At 46.4% G+C, this 16,377-nt stretch overlaps 2 protein-coding genes across 2 annotated transcripts; both read right to left on the bottom strand.

The window, feature by feature from the left end:
• Positions 1 to 276: 276 nt before the first annotated feature.
• On the bottom strand, positions 277 to 913 carry LOC123404712 (RING-H2 finger protein ATL60-like). The gene has a single exon (XM_045098658.1). It carries the CDS (start codon positions 835 to 837, stop codon positions 439 to 441), a length of 399 nt encoding a protein of 132 aa, XP_044954593.1. The 5' UTR covers positions 838 to 913; the 3' UTR covers positions 277 to 438.
• Positions 914 to 13,641: 12,728 nt separating this feature from the next.
• Positions 13,642 to 14,554, bottom strand: LOC123404356 (E3 ubiquitin-protein ligase ATL23-like). The gene has a single exon (XM_045098275.1). It carries the CDS (start codon positions 14,279 to 14,281, stop codon positions 13,835 to 13,837), a length of 447 nt encoding a protein of 148 aa, XP_044954210.1. The 5' UTR covers positions 14,282 to 14,554; the 3' UTR covers positions 13,642 to 13,834.
• Positions 14,555 to 16,377: the final 1,823 nt, after the last annotated feature.

Here is a 16,377-nt window from a genome sequence, read left to right as displayed (position 1 = left end):
CCCTTCTACAGACCAGAGGTGCATGGGGACGCCCTCGATGACGACTCGGACATGGAGCAGTAGAGAGCCGAACGAGGCGTGGTCGTGCTCATGCCAGGAGGCGACGTTGAAGACGGCTCCGTCGACCCGGATGGAAGCCCGGCGGGCATTTCTGAATGAATAAGCATCATGATCTAACGAGAAATCGTCAGCTGTGCGGTCGATGAACAGCACCAAGTTATGCATAGACAGGCCTTGAGCGTGGCCTCGTGATTTTCCACGATGTTCAGTTAGAAATCCTCGCAAGAGCATCTAAATCAACACGATGGCTATATACATCACAAATGCAGAAACGCTCTCACCACTCATTTACACAGCACATACGCATGCATATAATCAACAAAATGAGGACCTAGCGAACACCTGCAAACACTGCATCCAACTGCCCAACGACGGCTGTCAGGCAGCAACGATCTCCACGACGACCTCGGAGGCCACCGCGCTGTCCTCCTTCGGCGGGCCGGCCACCTCGGCGCGGCAGATGGGGCACAGGCGGCTCTTGCGCAGCCACGAGCCGACGCACTCGGCGTGGAACCCGTGCTCGCACCGCGGCAGCACCATGCAACGGTCGCCGGCCATGAACGCCTCCAGGCACACCGCGCACTCGCCGGCGCCGCCGTCTTTGAAGTCGTGGCATGGCAGCTCGCCGAGCTCTTCGGCAGTAAGGCCCGCGTCTTCCTCCGCGTGCTCGGCGACGCGGGCGGTGATGCCCCGCCTCAGCACCCAGAGGACAACGAGGATGTGGACGACGAGCATCAGCGTGATGCCTGCCGCGAGCAGGACGACGGAGAGTACCATGTGTGGGCTGATTGCTTTGGCTATGGAGGTGCCGTACGCTTGTGAGGTACAGAAACTAGCACTGCAAAGCCGCTGACTAAATATCAGAAAACTTCCGAGTAAGCTCTGACTTTTCAGTGAGGTGTGTTATTGGCCAAGCGCTACAGGTTAGACAAGTTGCGGCATGCGACTTCAAGTTCATGATGCCATTACCACATCGTCAGTTCGTCACTAATACTAGGATTAGGATATACTCCCTCCGTTCCTAAATATAAGTCTTTCTAAATGTTTCGTTAGTAAACTACATACGGATGTATATGAACATACTTTAAAATATATATTCACCCATTTTGTTTCGTATGTAGACTTTTATTAAAATCGCTTAAAAGACTTATATTTAGAAACGGAGGGAATACATTATATGATAGAAGTATATAAGAAAAATTAATTTTTTTACCCAAATCTCCATGCAAGATCAACGAATATAACATTGACTGAGACATAACCATGTTTCTGTCTAGTGAGGCTCAACAAAACTGTATTAGCGTACATTATGCGATACTCATGGCCTGTTTGTGACATTGAAAGATTATAGAGAACAATTTTAATTGGTCGCGCCTCCTAAATAAGAGTCTTGGCTTTGGAGTAGTTAATTTTTAAGTTTCTGAATCAAGAAGCATATTCTTTTTGTCAGACCACCATGGTCCTATGTTCGTTTTGTCCTTTCCTAGGTTCCCACGTACACTTCACAAGTGTTTCAAGCTTACTTTGACAAATTCATGTCCATGGATAAAACAGTACTTGTACTGCCACATCATGTACGGACGGACACTCATCTAGTCATATAAGAGTATGAAATTATTTAACCATTGCAGATTGCACTACATCACATGATATGCATTCAAGAGTGGACTTGGATTAGCAAATTTGATGAGATAATGCTTAGGTTGACATGTTTAACCATAAACAAGTCCAGCATGTAGCAGCTTCCGTGGTTTTGGGTCAGGAATTCGAACTACGGAATATACTTGGGCATCAAGATCAAGGCAGTTCCCGCAACACAAAAAATAATAATAATCAGGATCAAGGCTGAAGTCAAACGCCCTGCCTTGGAATAATTCGAGGTCTATTAGGATTGCAGGATTGTGAAAACAGTCACTCCTATCCACTTCTACCATAGTGGGGAGACCCATATATTTATCTGTTAATGCCTCAGTTAGAATATCCAGGTTTGTACACACCTGTTCTCTGACAAGAACACTTGTATTGATTGAAGAAAATGCTAGATTTTGGTGTACTTACACACTGTCCACTACTTCCACAATAAACCTCCAGGACTCTCTTCAGTGTGCTTGCATTTTGGATATTTGCTTTCATAAGAATCATCGAGTCATCTGCAAAAAGCAAGTGGGATACAGATGGTGCATCTCGCCAGACTCTTATACCTTCAATTCATCCCACTTCTTCTTCATGAGCTACACAGAGAACGAGGTTCTCACCGTCATCTCGCAAATGCCAGGTGACAAGGCGCCGGGTCCAGACGGTTTCACAGGAGCTTTCTTCAAGTCTTGTTGGGTAATAATCAAGGAGGATATGATGAATGCGGTGAACTCCTTCTCAAATCTCCAAACCACACATCTTCATTGGCTGAACTCAGCCAACATTGTGTTACTGCCTAAGAAGGAAGGCGCTGAAGACATAACAGATTTTCGCCCCATCAGCCTCATCAATGCATTCACCAAGATTCTGTCCAAACTCATGGCAACTCGGCTGGCCCCCTTCATGAATGAATTAGTATCTCGCTCCCAAAGCGCTTTCATCAAATCAAGAAGCATTCATGATAACTTTATGTTTGTGAGAGGCTTCATTCGACGCCTCCATCGGACCAAGACGCCTTCCTTGCTGCTAAAATTAGATATCAAGAAGGCCTTTGATTCCATTCATTGGGACTACCTATTGGACTTACTTCAGCGGCGAGGCTTCCCTGCCAAATTCAGGAACTGGGTTACTGCCATATGGGCCACATCATCCTCGCGAGTACTCATCAATGGGATTCCGGGTGAGCCAATACATCTGGGTAGAGGGCTACGACAGGGAGACTCGCTATCTCCTCTCCTATTCGTCATCGCAATCGACCCCTTACAGCAGCTGCTGGATAAGGCCACGGAGATTGGCCTTCTTCACCACCTCCGTGGACGGGCTGCAGCAATGCGCACTTCCCTCTACGCTGATGACGCGGCCATATTCATTGCTCCAATCAAGGAGGACATCCAGAACCTAGCGACAATCCTGACCAGCTTTGGGGAGGTCACCGGCCTCATGGCCAATCCCAGCAAGAGTATTGTTGCACCCATTCATTGCGCAAACGTTGATCTGGAGGACATCCTCCAAAGTTTCCCTGCCACCAGAACTGGATTCCCATTGCGTTACCTGGGCCTCCCGCTTTCCACACATAATCTCAAGAAGTCGGACTGTCAATTCCTGGTGGACAAGGTGGCAGGGAAACTCCCTCCTTGGCAAAGCAGGAACATTAACAACGCTGGACGATCCACCCTGGTTAAATCCGTGCTATCGTCCCTGGCCATATACTTCATCATAGCGCTTAACATTCTAGCCGGGACCTTTATGGATATCACCAAGATTCAGCGAGCCTTTCTGTGGGCAGGCACCAGCACGGTGTCTGGAGGACAATGTAAGGTCAACTGGAAGCTGGTGTGCAGACCACTGAACTTGGGAGGTCTGGGGATTCTCGATCTTGATAAGTTTTCCAAAGCTCTCAGACTACGATGGCTATGGTTTCAGTGGGTGGACCCCCAAAGGGCTTGGGTTGATTTCGACATTCCTTGCGATGCCGACGACACGGATTTGTTCTACTCCGCGACGACGGTGGCCATAGGTGATGGCAAGAAGGCCAGCTTCTGGTTTGCTCCTTGGTTGCAAGGGCAGAAACCAAAAGATGTGGCACCGGACATTTTCGCCCTCTCCAAGCGCAAGAAGACATGCGTGGCACACACATTGGCAACAATGATTGGATTGGCCGTGTCGACATACAGGGAGGGCTGTCTGTTGTCCAAATACAACAATTTGTGGAGCTATGGAGCAAGATCCAGGAGGCCCAAATACAGACGGACGTGGAGGACACCATTCGATGGAAATTCATGGCGGATGGATGCTATTCCGCCGCCACAGCTTACAGGATGCAATTTGCGGGGTTAATTAAATCAGACATGCCTAGGATGGTATGGAAGATTTGGGCGCCGCCCAGAATTAAATTCTTCTCATGGCTCATCCTTCAAGACAGAGTGTGGACAGCGGATAGACTAGCCCGTAGAGGATGGCCAAATTGTGGCCCCTGTCAGCTTTGCAAAAGAGAACCGGAAACTACTACCCATCTCTTTTTTAAATGCCGCTACTCGGTCAGGATTTGGAACTCAATCAACGACTGGCTGGGGATTCCTTCACAGACCAACGCATGGGCAGGTCTCCCGTCTGTCCAGAAGTGCTGGGATGCCGATGGCCTAGCCACCAACACACGCAAAAAGGCCTTAAAATCCCTGAAGATGCTAATATGCTGGGTAATTTGGAACGAGAGGAATGCCAGGGTATTTCAAAACAAGGCATCCTTTCCTACCCACGTTGTTGCTTCTATTAAGATCGAGGCACAATTATGGATAAAAGCTAGAGCTAAGTCCCTTGGGAACATTTTTCAGGGAGGTAGTTAACATGTTTCCTATTTTGGCCTGAGTGGCCATGTAACCACAAATCTGTACTGCTCTCTTCTTAATTAATTCGATGAGGCAAATCTTTTGCCTCCGTTTGAAAAAAAAAGCTGGAAAGCCCTTCAGAACAAATTAAAATTAGATAGGGGGAAAGAGGGTCTGTAACGCCCAAGATGCGATCATATCCTTATTTTGGCACGAGGGCCTCGACAGGGATAGAAGCGCATCTCGTCGTTTCGCAAAAATGGATATCGTTACAAGTACATGTACTGAAAAGATGAGATATATATAATTGGCTTACACTCGCCACAAGCTACATCAGAGTCACAACAGTACAATACATAAACATCACGAAGAAGAGCAGGGTCCGACTACGGACGAAAACAAACGAGAAAAGAAGAACGACGTCCATCCTTGCTATCCCAGGCTGCCGGCCTGGAACCCATCCTAGATCGATGAAGAAGAAGAAGAAGCAACTCCAAATGAGCAATCAACACGCTCGCGTCAAGTAACCTTTACCTGTACCTGCAACTGGTGTTGTAGTAATCTGTGAGCCACAGGGGACTCAACAATCTCATTTCAAAGGTATCAAGACTAGCACAACTTAAAGGTGAGGCATGGTTCAGTGGTGAGGTTGCGGCAGCGACTAAGCAATATATGAGGTGGCTAACTTACGAGTACAAGAATAAAGAGGGAGATGATCTACGCATAACAGACGTGAACTACTGATGATCAAATGAATGATCCTGAACACCTACCTACGTCAGACATAACCCCACCGTGTCCTTGATCGGAGAAGGAGATCACGAAAGAGACAGTCACGGTTACGCACTCAGTTGTCATATTTTAATTAAGTTAACTTCAAGTTGTCTAGAACCACTGTTAAACAAAGTTTCCACGTTGTCACATAACCGTGGGCACGGCTTTCCAAAAGATTTAACCCTGCATGGGTGCTCCAACTAATCCATCACAAATTACCACAAGCCGCATAGAAATCCTCGATCACGAAACTCGCGATCCCGTCGGACTCCTTAGTGGAAAACCTCAACTCTGAGATTACCCAAAGCATCACCGGAATCCCGATGTACAAGATATCTCGTAAAAAGTAAAACTAATCCAGCAAGGCCGCCCGGCGTGTCGACGATCCCGATAGGAGCAGTGTATCTCGTTCTCAGGACACGACGGATAAGCTACGCGTTCGGTGGCCTGATAGAAATCACCCAAGTTGCCCTGCGTTGGCCCCGCACAGTGCTCTGTTTTGGACCAGCACCATCAGCACTGGCCCCCCTGTATTATGTAGAATTACTCCTCGGGTTCATGACGCCCTATGCTTTCAGTATTAACAAAATTATTATGTTGGGCAAATGTAGTACCAATGTTGGGCCTTGCCAGACCAGCTTTAATCTAAAACGAATTATTAAGGGGGTCCCCATAACAACCCCAATCGTGTTAGGAGTGCTCAATTATGGAACATAACACCGGTAGCCGAAACTAAGGGGGCAAAGGTGGAACAAAACACCAGGCTAGAAAGGCCGATCCTTCCACCTTTTACCAAGTATATAGGTCCATTAAATTAAATAACATTAATAGGGTGATATAACAAGGAACTCCTGTTATCACATGGAAGCAACTGCACCTGCAACTAGCAACGCAAACACATGGATAAGCAAGCGGTAACATAGCCAATCAGTGGTTAGCTAGGTTGTGAACAGGTTGAAGGTTTTCATGGCAATGTTGAGAGGCTGATATTTAACAGGTGGTAGGCAATGAGACATAGCGACAGAAACGGTTATACTAGCATGTCAATGATAGTAATGGTATCTGGGGAAATGGTCATCTTGCCTGAGATCCCGCTTGGAAGAAGAACGACTCCGTGAAGCAGACGAACCTACGTAGTCGAACGGGTCCTCACAATCCGACACGCTCGCGGAACTCAATCAAGACGAAGCAAACTAGAAACAGGAATCAACAAACGATATTCACCACACGATGCACAACACAAATGATGCATGAACAACTGAATATAGGCAAGACATGGCATGGCAATTCACAACAAACAAACACTACACATAAAGTGAAGTTCAATATGCAACGAGTTGCATATTGACGAAACTCCACATACGAATTATTTAGTTCTATCCCGATTAGGTACACGTCAATATTTAAATGTGGATAAACATGGAAAGAGGTGAGGTGTAGTTAAACTACCTATCTAGACATTTTAAATGAGGTCGGAAATGACATATAGCACCTCCGAAATGACCTCACATGTTAATTTACAATTCTATCCAGATCTGAACCAACACGTTTAAATGTTTGTTGAACAGAAAAATAAATGGGTTCATGTGGTTCTACGCATCGTTACAATCAATTTACACAGAGAGAACACCTCTAACGGAGCTACGGTTCAAAAGATACGAACACCGCAAGATATGATGGCATGAATGCAATATGTGTGCAACGACAATCACAAGCATTTCAAAACATACAACCAGCAATATAAAATGAAACTACACGAGATTCTAAGCAAGTTTCATATAGGACACGATCAAAACGGAGCAACGGTTCAACAACTACGAGCTAAACAAGAAATCACTACAACCTGCCAAAATCAGCCACATGACATTTTCTACACCCTACAACTACGAGCTACACAAAACAAAATGCTCAAGCAAGGCACAAGATAGGAGTGGTAAAGAAGCACTACAACATACAACTAATAACATCTAGCATGGAAGCATGGATCACTAGGAAAAGAAGTCACAAAATGGCATCTCCCACACTGTTTCAGACTTAGTGAAAACCACAGTTTATGAAAGTGCAGTTTTCGATCTGAAGGCATATTGACAGCAGCAAAACTATAAGATACATGACTCCAAATGGCATGAAAATTGACAGCATGCTAGATAATCCTAAAGTCTACAACTAACTCCATTGCATCAACCTCAAAAGAGCTATAGATCACCAGATAAACTCATGCAAAGACAGCAACAAAATATAACAGATTTCAGACTTAGAAATAGTTCAGCACCTCCAAATCAGCACTATTTTCTAGCAAGTTGAGAACAAGAAAACCACACCTAAACATGGATTTCTATTGCAACCAAAATTACCAGGGGCTAGTCTATACATCCAAGGGCATATCTCTAGTTGACAACTCATTCATATTACGCACGGATTAAATCTCACAAAATAAACAAAAGGGCAACATGGCAAAATATCACGCGAACTAACTTGCCCAAAAGCTAAAACTAAATGCACAGTTAAATTCTAGGGATTTTTCTACCCCAAATATATATATAACATATGGGGTTGCACAACAATAATATCGCCACACGTATATGCGAGAATATGTCCTAAACGCCTTATAGCAAACTAGCAACGAAATCCTACATGCAAAAATACCAACAACTACTCTAAAATACATGGAAAAAGTTCCTAAAAACATGAGCATTTATCTATGGAGTTTGAGCAATTCGGACACGCATAAAAATAAATACGGGATAAACCCCTATTAGGACAGCATGCAAAACTAGGCATTTGGCGGGTCAAACTACTTCAAACATGCATGCAAGTTGCAAAATAATAATCTACACGAAAAACTAATCAAGTTTGATACATAATACGTCGCGATCCGACACACGGTTTAAAATCTACGGGCATCTAAAATATCTATATATTCCTGAAAAGAATTAAATCCTAAAACCTAAAACAAATCACTAATGGGCCGAATCTAAACTAATTGGGCCTACAGTGCCAAGGCGCGACAACACTATACAGCGCACAAGCGAAAATTAGAGGGCTGGTCTCACCTTGTGGGCCAAGGCCCAGATCTGGAGGCAGCAGGCTAGGGGTTGGTGGAGCTGGGCTGCGGTCAACGCGGGCCGAGGGAGGTCGGGCCTCTGGGTCGGGGTGCTCCTGGGCCTGGGTGACGCAGCTGGTCGGTGTGGCTCGCCTGGGCCGCGTGGGGGTGAGGCCCACCACAACCAGCGCGAGCGGGTGCGCTCTGCTCGTCCTCCCGAGCGGGAGTCATGGCGGCGGAGCAGCAGGGCTCGGCGAGGCCGACGGGGGTGGCGGATCCGGCTGGCACCGGCCAGATCCAGCGAAGGGAGCGGTTCCGGCGAACCACGGCGGCGACGAACCAGCTACGGGCTGGCGAGACAGGGAGGAGGCGCGGGGCGACGTAGCTCGACACGGACCGGCAAGGACTTGGCTCGGGCGCGGCTGACGGGAGGAGCGGCTGTGGTTCCGGTGACCTGAATGTACGGCGGTGGCCAGCAGGGCGACGGCCGGGGCGTGCTGGTGCGGGATCCGTTGGCCGACGTGGAGGAGCTGTTGCTTCTCCCTGAGGAGGAGGAGGGGCGAGCTGGGGCTGTAGATCGGGGCGGCGGCCAGATGGGCTCGGCTGGCCTCGCGTGGGCTCGCGGGCCCGGCGGTGACGCTGAGGAGAGAGGAGAGAGAGTGCGGTGGCTAGGTTAGGGTTTCGGGCGCGGATCCCGAGGATGATTAGGGGGGCGCCCAAATAGGTAGGGGAGGGGTGTTTATATAGGGAAAGGGGGCTAGGGTTAGCAGAATTTTGCCCTGGTTTCAACCGCGCGATCGGAATCGAACGGTTTCGCACGCGGGATGGGCTAAGTGCCCGTGTCGAGTAGGTTAGCCAGAGATGAGAGGGAAAACGGGCACCTGGCAACGTATTTTAAAACAACGAAAAAGGTTGGACGATAGACCGGAGATGGTGCTGCTACGGTCGACCATTCGGGTACCAGACGAACTCCGATTGCGATGAAGTTTGACAAGCGGCCTACCTATATCTAAATAAGACCGCACGCCAAGTTCCAACTCAATCAGAGAAAGTTTTACACACACTTTTAAAAACCAGGATTCAACCGATGTCGCGGGCGCGTGCGAGTGTGGTCGGGCTCAGAACGGGCAACGACGTGAACCGACAACTAACAACCGATGCAAGTTTTGAAAACTGGCGGCAACGGAATGCCGATGCAATGCGGATGATGTGCATGATGCGACAAATAAAAATAATCACACGACGAAAATGGAATAAAAGGGGAATCTTCTCGAACGTCGGTCTCGGGCTGTCACATGGTCTCCCTCTCTTGAACCTCTTGATGGTATGATCTCTTCCGTTTCCACTCCATTGAATCTTATATTGTATGTCACTGAGGAGACACATTGCATGATCATCTCCACCCAAAGCGGGTGAAATCCCAATTTCAACATCATTTGTTTGAGAAAACCCCATTCTAACCGATCACATACCTTCATCATATCCAATTTCACTGCACAAATCCCATTAGACCCATGGGTCTTGTTTTTTATTGCATGAAAGCATTCATAAGCTACCAACACATTGTCAGTTATAAGTCGCCCATGAACAAAAGCACTCTCTGTTGGAGATATTACCTGCGGAAGAATCTTCTTGAGCCTATTTGCGATCATATTTTAAATGATTTTATAAACCACATTGCATAAGCTAATAGGTCTAAACTGTGTGATTACCTCCGGGCTATCAACCTTTGGAATTAATACGATATTCGTTTGATTCCATCCTTTCGGCATTTTCCTTGTATGGACTGTCTCTAACACCTCATCAGTAATATCATCACCAAGGATGTGCCAGAACCGTTTGAAGAAAACAACATGCAGTCCATCAGGTCTGGGTGCCTTCATATTTCCAATCTGAAAAAGGTCCTTGCAAACCTCCTCCCGAGAGTATGGTGCCATCAAAAGTGTATTCATCTCTAGAGTGACTTTCGGTTTTATCGTATGCAACAATCCTTGGTCATATTTTGTAACATCAGAAGAAAAGAGACGAGAGAAATATCTCGAAATATGCAGGCTAAGCTTATCATTGCCCTCAACCCATCTGTTATTATTATATTTCGATTTCTTAATAAAATTCCTCCTCCTCCTAGCTGATGCAAACTGATGAAAATAATGGCTGTTACAATCACCTCTACGTAGCCATCTAACATTACCTCTCTCGGCCCAAAAGATTCCCTCTTGATCTAGTAAGTTTTCTAACAGTACCGATAGTTCTTTTTGCCTCGACCGAGCCTCATCAATAAATGGGGCTTGCATTAGTTTTCCCAATTCCTTTTGCGTTTTATTCAACCGAATCTGAAGTCCTTTAAGGTCTTCTATCCCACTCATGCAAATCAAGGTGGACAACATCAACCCTTTCTTTCAAAGTTGTATGGAGGCCTTGATGATGTGCCTTTTGCCATGCTGTTTTGATGATTTCTTCCACAGTTTCTGTTGGGTAACGTAGCATAAATTCAAAATTTTCCTACGCATATTCAGATCTTCCTATGGAGAGACCAGCAACGAGACAGGGGTAAGAGCATCTTCATACCTTTGAAGATCGCTAAGCGGAAGTGTTGCTAGAACGCGGTTGATGGAGTCGTACTCGCAGCGATTCCGATCTAGTGCCGAACTACGACACCTCCGCATTCAACACACGTGCAGCCCGGTGACGTCTCCCGCACCTTCATCCAGCAAGGAGGAGGGAGAGGTTGGGGAAGAACTCCAGCAGCACGACGGCGTGGTGTCGATGGAGAGACGAGGTATCCCGGCAGGGCTTCTCCAAGCACCGGCAGAGAGGAGGAGGAAGAAGGGCAGGGCTGCGCCAAGAGAGAGGCAAAAGTCTGATCTCCAATGGCCAAAAGTGCCCACTATATATAGGAGGAGGGAGGGGCTGCACCCCCTTGAGGGTTTCCCTATCCTGGGGGGGGGCGGCAGCCCTAGATGGGGCTGGTGCGGCGGCCAAGGGGGGAGGAGGGGTGTGGCGCACCCCTGGTGGGCCTTAGGCCCACCTGGCTTAGGGTTTGCCCTCCCCTTTTCTCTCCCCCACGCATTGGGCTGAGTGGGGAGGCACACCAGCCCACCTAGGGGCTGGTTCCCTTCCCCACGTGGCCCACCTTACCTCCCGGGGTCGTTGCCCCCCTTCGGTGGACCCCCGGGGCCACCTCCGGTGGTCCCGGTGGTCCCGGTACGTTACCGGTGATGCCCGAAACACTTCCGGTGTCCGAAACCATCCGTCCTATATATCAATCTTTACCTCCGGACCATTCCGGAGCTCCTTGTGACGTCCGGGATCTCATCCGGGACTCCGAAGAACTTTCGGTAACCTCGTATAACAATTCCCTATAACCCTAGCGTCACCAAACCTTAAGTGTTTAGACCCTACGGGTTCGGGAGACAGGCAGACATGACCGAGACACCTCTCTCGCCAATAACCATCAGCGGGGTCTGGATACCCATGGTGGCTCCCACTTGCTCCACGATGATCTCATCGGATGAACCATGATGTCAAGGATTCAATCAATCCCGTATCCGATTCCCTTTGTTTGTCGGTATAGAACTTGCCCAAGATTCGATCGTCAGTATACCTATACCTTGCTCAATCTCGTTATCGGTAAGTCTCTTTACTCGTTCCGTAGCACGTCATCGTGTGACTAACTCCTTAGTCACATTGAGCTCATGATGATGTTCTACCAAGTGGGCCCAGAGATACCTCTCCGTCACACGGAGTGACAAATCCCGATCTCGATTCGTACCAACCCAACAGACACTTTCGGAGGTACCCGTAGTGCACCTTTATAGTCACCCAGTTACGCTGTGACGTTTGATACACCCAAAGCACTCCTACGGTATTCGGGAGTTGCACAATCTCACGGTCGAAGGAAAAGATACTTGACATTAGAAAAGCTTTAGCATACGAACAATACGATCTAGTGCTATGCTTAGGATTGGGTCTTGTCCATCACATCATTCTCCCAATGATGTGATCCCGTTATCAATGACATCTAATGCCCATGATCAGGAAACCATGATCATCTATTCACTAACGAGCTAGCCAACTAGAGGCTTGCTAGGGACACATTGTGATCTATTTATTCACACATGTATTACTGTTTCCTGTTAATACAATTATAGCATGAACAATAGACGATTATCATGAACAAGGAAATATGATAATAACCATTTTATTATTGCCTCTAGGGCATATTTCCAACAGTTTCTTCTTCCAGCCACCTTGCTTCAAAACGCCGGTTATATTGTGGTTCTGCATCCACCCTCGCAAGGTACTCCGTATCCAGCATTATGGGCCTATGATCAGATTTACCCATATCCAAATTACATAGGGCTTCATGTGGGTGCATACCCATCCACTCACCATTAGTTACAGCTCGATCACGACGCTCTTTCAGGCCACCACAAAACCATGTGAATTTATCTCCCACATAGCCCAGATCTTCTAGAGCACAATCTGTCAATGAATCTTGAAAGGCCTGCAAGCGAGCTTGCTGTCTTGGCGGCCCTCCCTCCTTTTCCGAGGACAGCAAGATCTCGTTGAAATCTCCAATGATTACCCAAGTTAACCTAGACTGGTCGTGCAAATCTTGTATGTATTGATATGTACGATCCTTGTGTTCCCAACAGGGTTCCCCATAGATGCCTGTGAATCTCCTAATATCTCCATTCGCCTCATGAACATGAGCATCAATTCCTCTGTGTGCGGTGGTCTGGGAGTAGATCCTCACCTCCTTTTTCCAGACCATTAGCAAACCGCTTGTCCAACCGTCACCACAAGGTGCCACAATTCTCTCATCCATGCCTAACTTTCTCATCAGATTTTCTGCCTTTACATCATCCAAATGTGTTTCACATAGGAAAACCACATCCGGAGATGGAGAAGCATGCCACAAACTTCACGAATCAGCACCAAAATCCGGTGTGACTCCCTTCCCTAATCACAAACCTCACGAATCAGCACCAAAATCTGCAACTTATACTTCAGTAACCGAAGACGGAGAAGTAGCCAACAAATCTATTCCCAGGTTCTTGTTAAAAGACCATCAAGAAAACCTGCAGTAAAGACAAAGAACCAGACGCGGCAGCACAAAGTCATCACGCTGGGACAAAATCACTGACACAACATCGCCGCCGGAGAGGGGGGCGGGGTTTGCCAGCAAAACCCTAGTCGCCTAGACGTCCACCTCTTTCTCAGCAAACCCCTAAAGGAGCAGTTTAGTCCTAAGCCTAGACGGATGAGTTTGTCTTGGCCGCCTAGGGTTAGGTGTGGAAAAAAAAGATACAATATTTACATATATCAAATAGGATATCAATGTACCGAATAAATGAAATCGAGAAAAATAGAAAGGACAACTCCAAATGCTAGATGGTTTACTTGTATGTACAATCACAAGTTAATCGTACTAAAAAAAAACACAAGCTAATCAACGGTCAAACAAAATCCTCTAGCGATCTGCACCTCCTAGTCATTCAGCGACGATCTCCGAGGTAGCGGCCTCATCGGCCAGCGCACCGGCCGCCTTGCCACGGCAGGCCACCTCGGCGCGGCACACCGGGCACCGGCGGCTCTGGCGCAGCCACGCGTCCACGCACTGCGCGTGGAACCCATGGTGGCACCCCGGCAGCACACGGCACCGGTCGCCCCCCTGGAACGCCTCCAGGCACACCGCGCACTCCCCGGCGCCGGTGCCGACCACGGCGGCGGCCTTGAAGTCCTGGCACGGCAGCTCGCCCAGCTCGTCGGCCGTCAGACCCGTTGCTTCCCCCTGCTCCCGGTCCCGCTCCCGCGCCGCGCCACGCAGCCGCAGCACGGCGCCCCGCCGGACCGCCCAGACGATCACTAGGACGTGCAGCGCGAGCATGAGCACGACGCCGGCGATGAGGAAGAGCACGGAGACCGCCATCCGCGCCATGCAGACGCGCAAACTGATCTTCGCTGATGGAAGAGTTTAAAGCAAAGGCTATACACAAGTGGGCAGAGGATCCAAGACGCAAGTTGCCAAGTAGAACGAACCAGTTCTCACTGCTTCTCGGAGGCAGGTCAATCACTCAACTGCAATACTGCATCTCTCCATCAATCTTCCATATTTTTGCAATGCTTATCTTGTTCCTCAGTTTGACAAAACCGCTGCCCTTAAAAGCAATGTTTTAAATAGCGGGCTACGGCAAATAGCGGCGAGCCTCTAAATCAGCTATAGCGGACTATAGCGCAATATTTGTACATGATGCCATTTAACGGCACCCTGCTGAAAAGGCTATAGCGAGGCTATAGTGTGGCTATAGCGGGCTATTTAAAAGAGGTAAATACACCAGTGGTGTTTGAACTTGCCAGAGATGTTCACTTTAGTGTCTGAACTTGAAAAATACATCAAATTAGTTGTATAACTTGACATAGACGTGCAAATACGGTGATAATCCCATCCATATACGTAAAGTGTGTCGACGTGACATCGTATATAGCTTACATGACATGAGGCTCATTTATACATTCAAAACATGATTACTAGATGAACCTCAAAAAAACATGATTACTACATAATGGTCCCGCTTGACATGGAAAACTAAAATGAAAAACAGTGACAAAACGTACTCAAACCACGAAACCTCAAGCTAAAGTGTAGCCAGTGCTGGCCACCATGCAAACTAGATCTTATTGTCAGGAGGCACTTCTTAAGCTTAAGGTCAATTGAAATAGCGGGGGTCTTTAAATGGATTATTATGATATTTGACTATATATTTTAAATGTTTGCATTAAGTAATATTTTTAAAAACCCATGAATTATATTTAAAATAGTATTTTATGAACAATAGGTGAATATTTAAAAAAAATACGTACATGAACATTTTTAGTACAATATTTTATTGGAAACCACTATATTTATTTTGCATGGAGACGAGTATTTGTGTACCATGAGGTTATTATTTATGTACCACAAATATTCATAACCAACATCTGGTATGGATCCTTCTTTGTGTTTTTTTAAGTAATAGTATATGTGCACATGGATGTTTGTTGACTATGAGGTAATTATTAATAACACAGGAATATTTGAACCTAACTTTTATTATTATTACTAGCAAAAAGGCCCTTGCGTTGCAACGGAAGAAAAGAATATCACACGTTCTTAATTTACAAAAAGATGGTCTACAATCTGAGTAAAATAACATTATATTCAGATTCTACATATTTTTCTAATCAGATTCCATATATAAAATGTTGAATTTGGAGTTCCGGTTTAGAATATATGGGTATTTTAAAAAACATTTAATATGTACTGCGGGTGTAATGTCAGAAACATTAAGGGGTTTTATATAACATAACATGATGGATTAAGAATACCTATTTCTTTTATAGTAGGCATAGATTGTTAATACTATTATTATATACATTTTTAGGAGTAAAACTAACTTTTGAGCATCAAAGTCCACAGTTTGCGAGATACAAACAGAGTCATGTGGTTGAATATATTTTTTATTTTCAGAAAGAATTAAGTGCAGCCCATTTAAGTACCACAATTTTTTCATATAGCCTACATTAAGAGTTGGGATTTTTCCTTGGCAGCAAGACTAGGTTGGTGTAATAATGGTCAGCATAGGCTGCTATTTACATTTATTTAAGTCCTGTCTACACCATTTTTCATTTTAATTTGGGTGATAGGCGGGCCTGTTAGTCATATAAACATATAAGTAATCAAATATCATGTTTCGTTGTTACAAGTGGATCCATGCCTGCCACATCAACCATATACGGTGCCACGTCGGCGCACTTTACATATATGAATAGCATCAGCATCGTATTTGCACGTCCATGCCAAGTTTTAAAACCAGTTCGATGTATTTTTCAAGTTCATGCACTAAACTGAACATCCATGACAAGTTCAAACACCACTCGTGTATTTACCTCTATTTAAAACTATGCTTAAAAGCGACATCGTGTTAGCACTGTACGCTCCTCCGTATGTCTTTATCAGATCGTCTCCATTTCCTGGCGGAAGCAGCGTCTGATTAG

This window comes from Hordeum vulgare, chromosome 6H (genome assembly GCF_904849725.1).
Source record: "Hordeum vulgare subsp. vulgare chromosome 6H, MorexV3_pseudomolecules_assembly, whole genome shotgun sequence".
In the NCBI taxonomy this organism is placed as follows: Eukaryota; Viridiplantae; Streptophyta; class Magnoliopsida; order Poales; family Poaceae; genus Hordeum; species Hordeum vulgare.
Note: the sequence above shows the minus strand (reverse complement) of the source record. Positions and strands in the feature narration are given on the sequence as shown.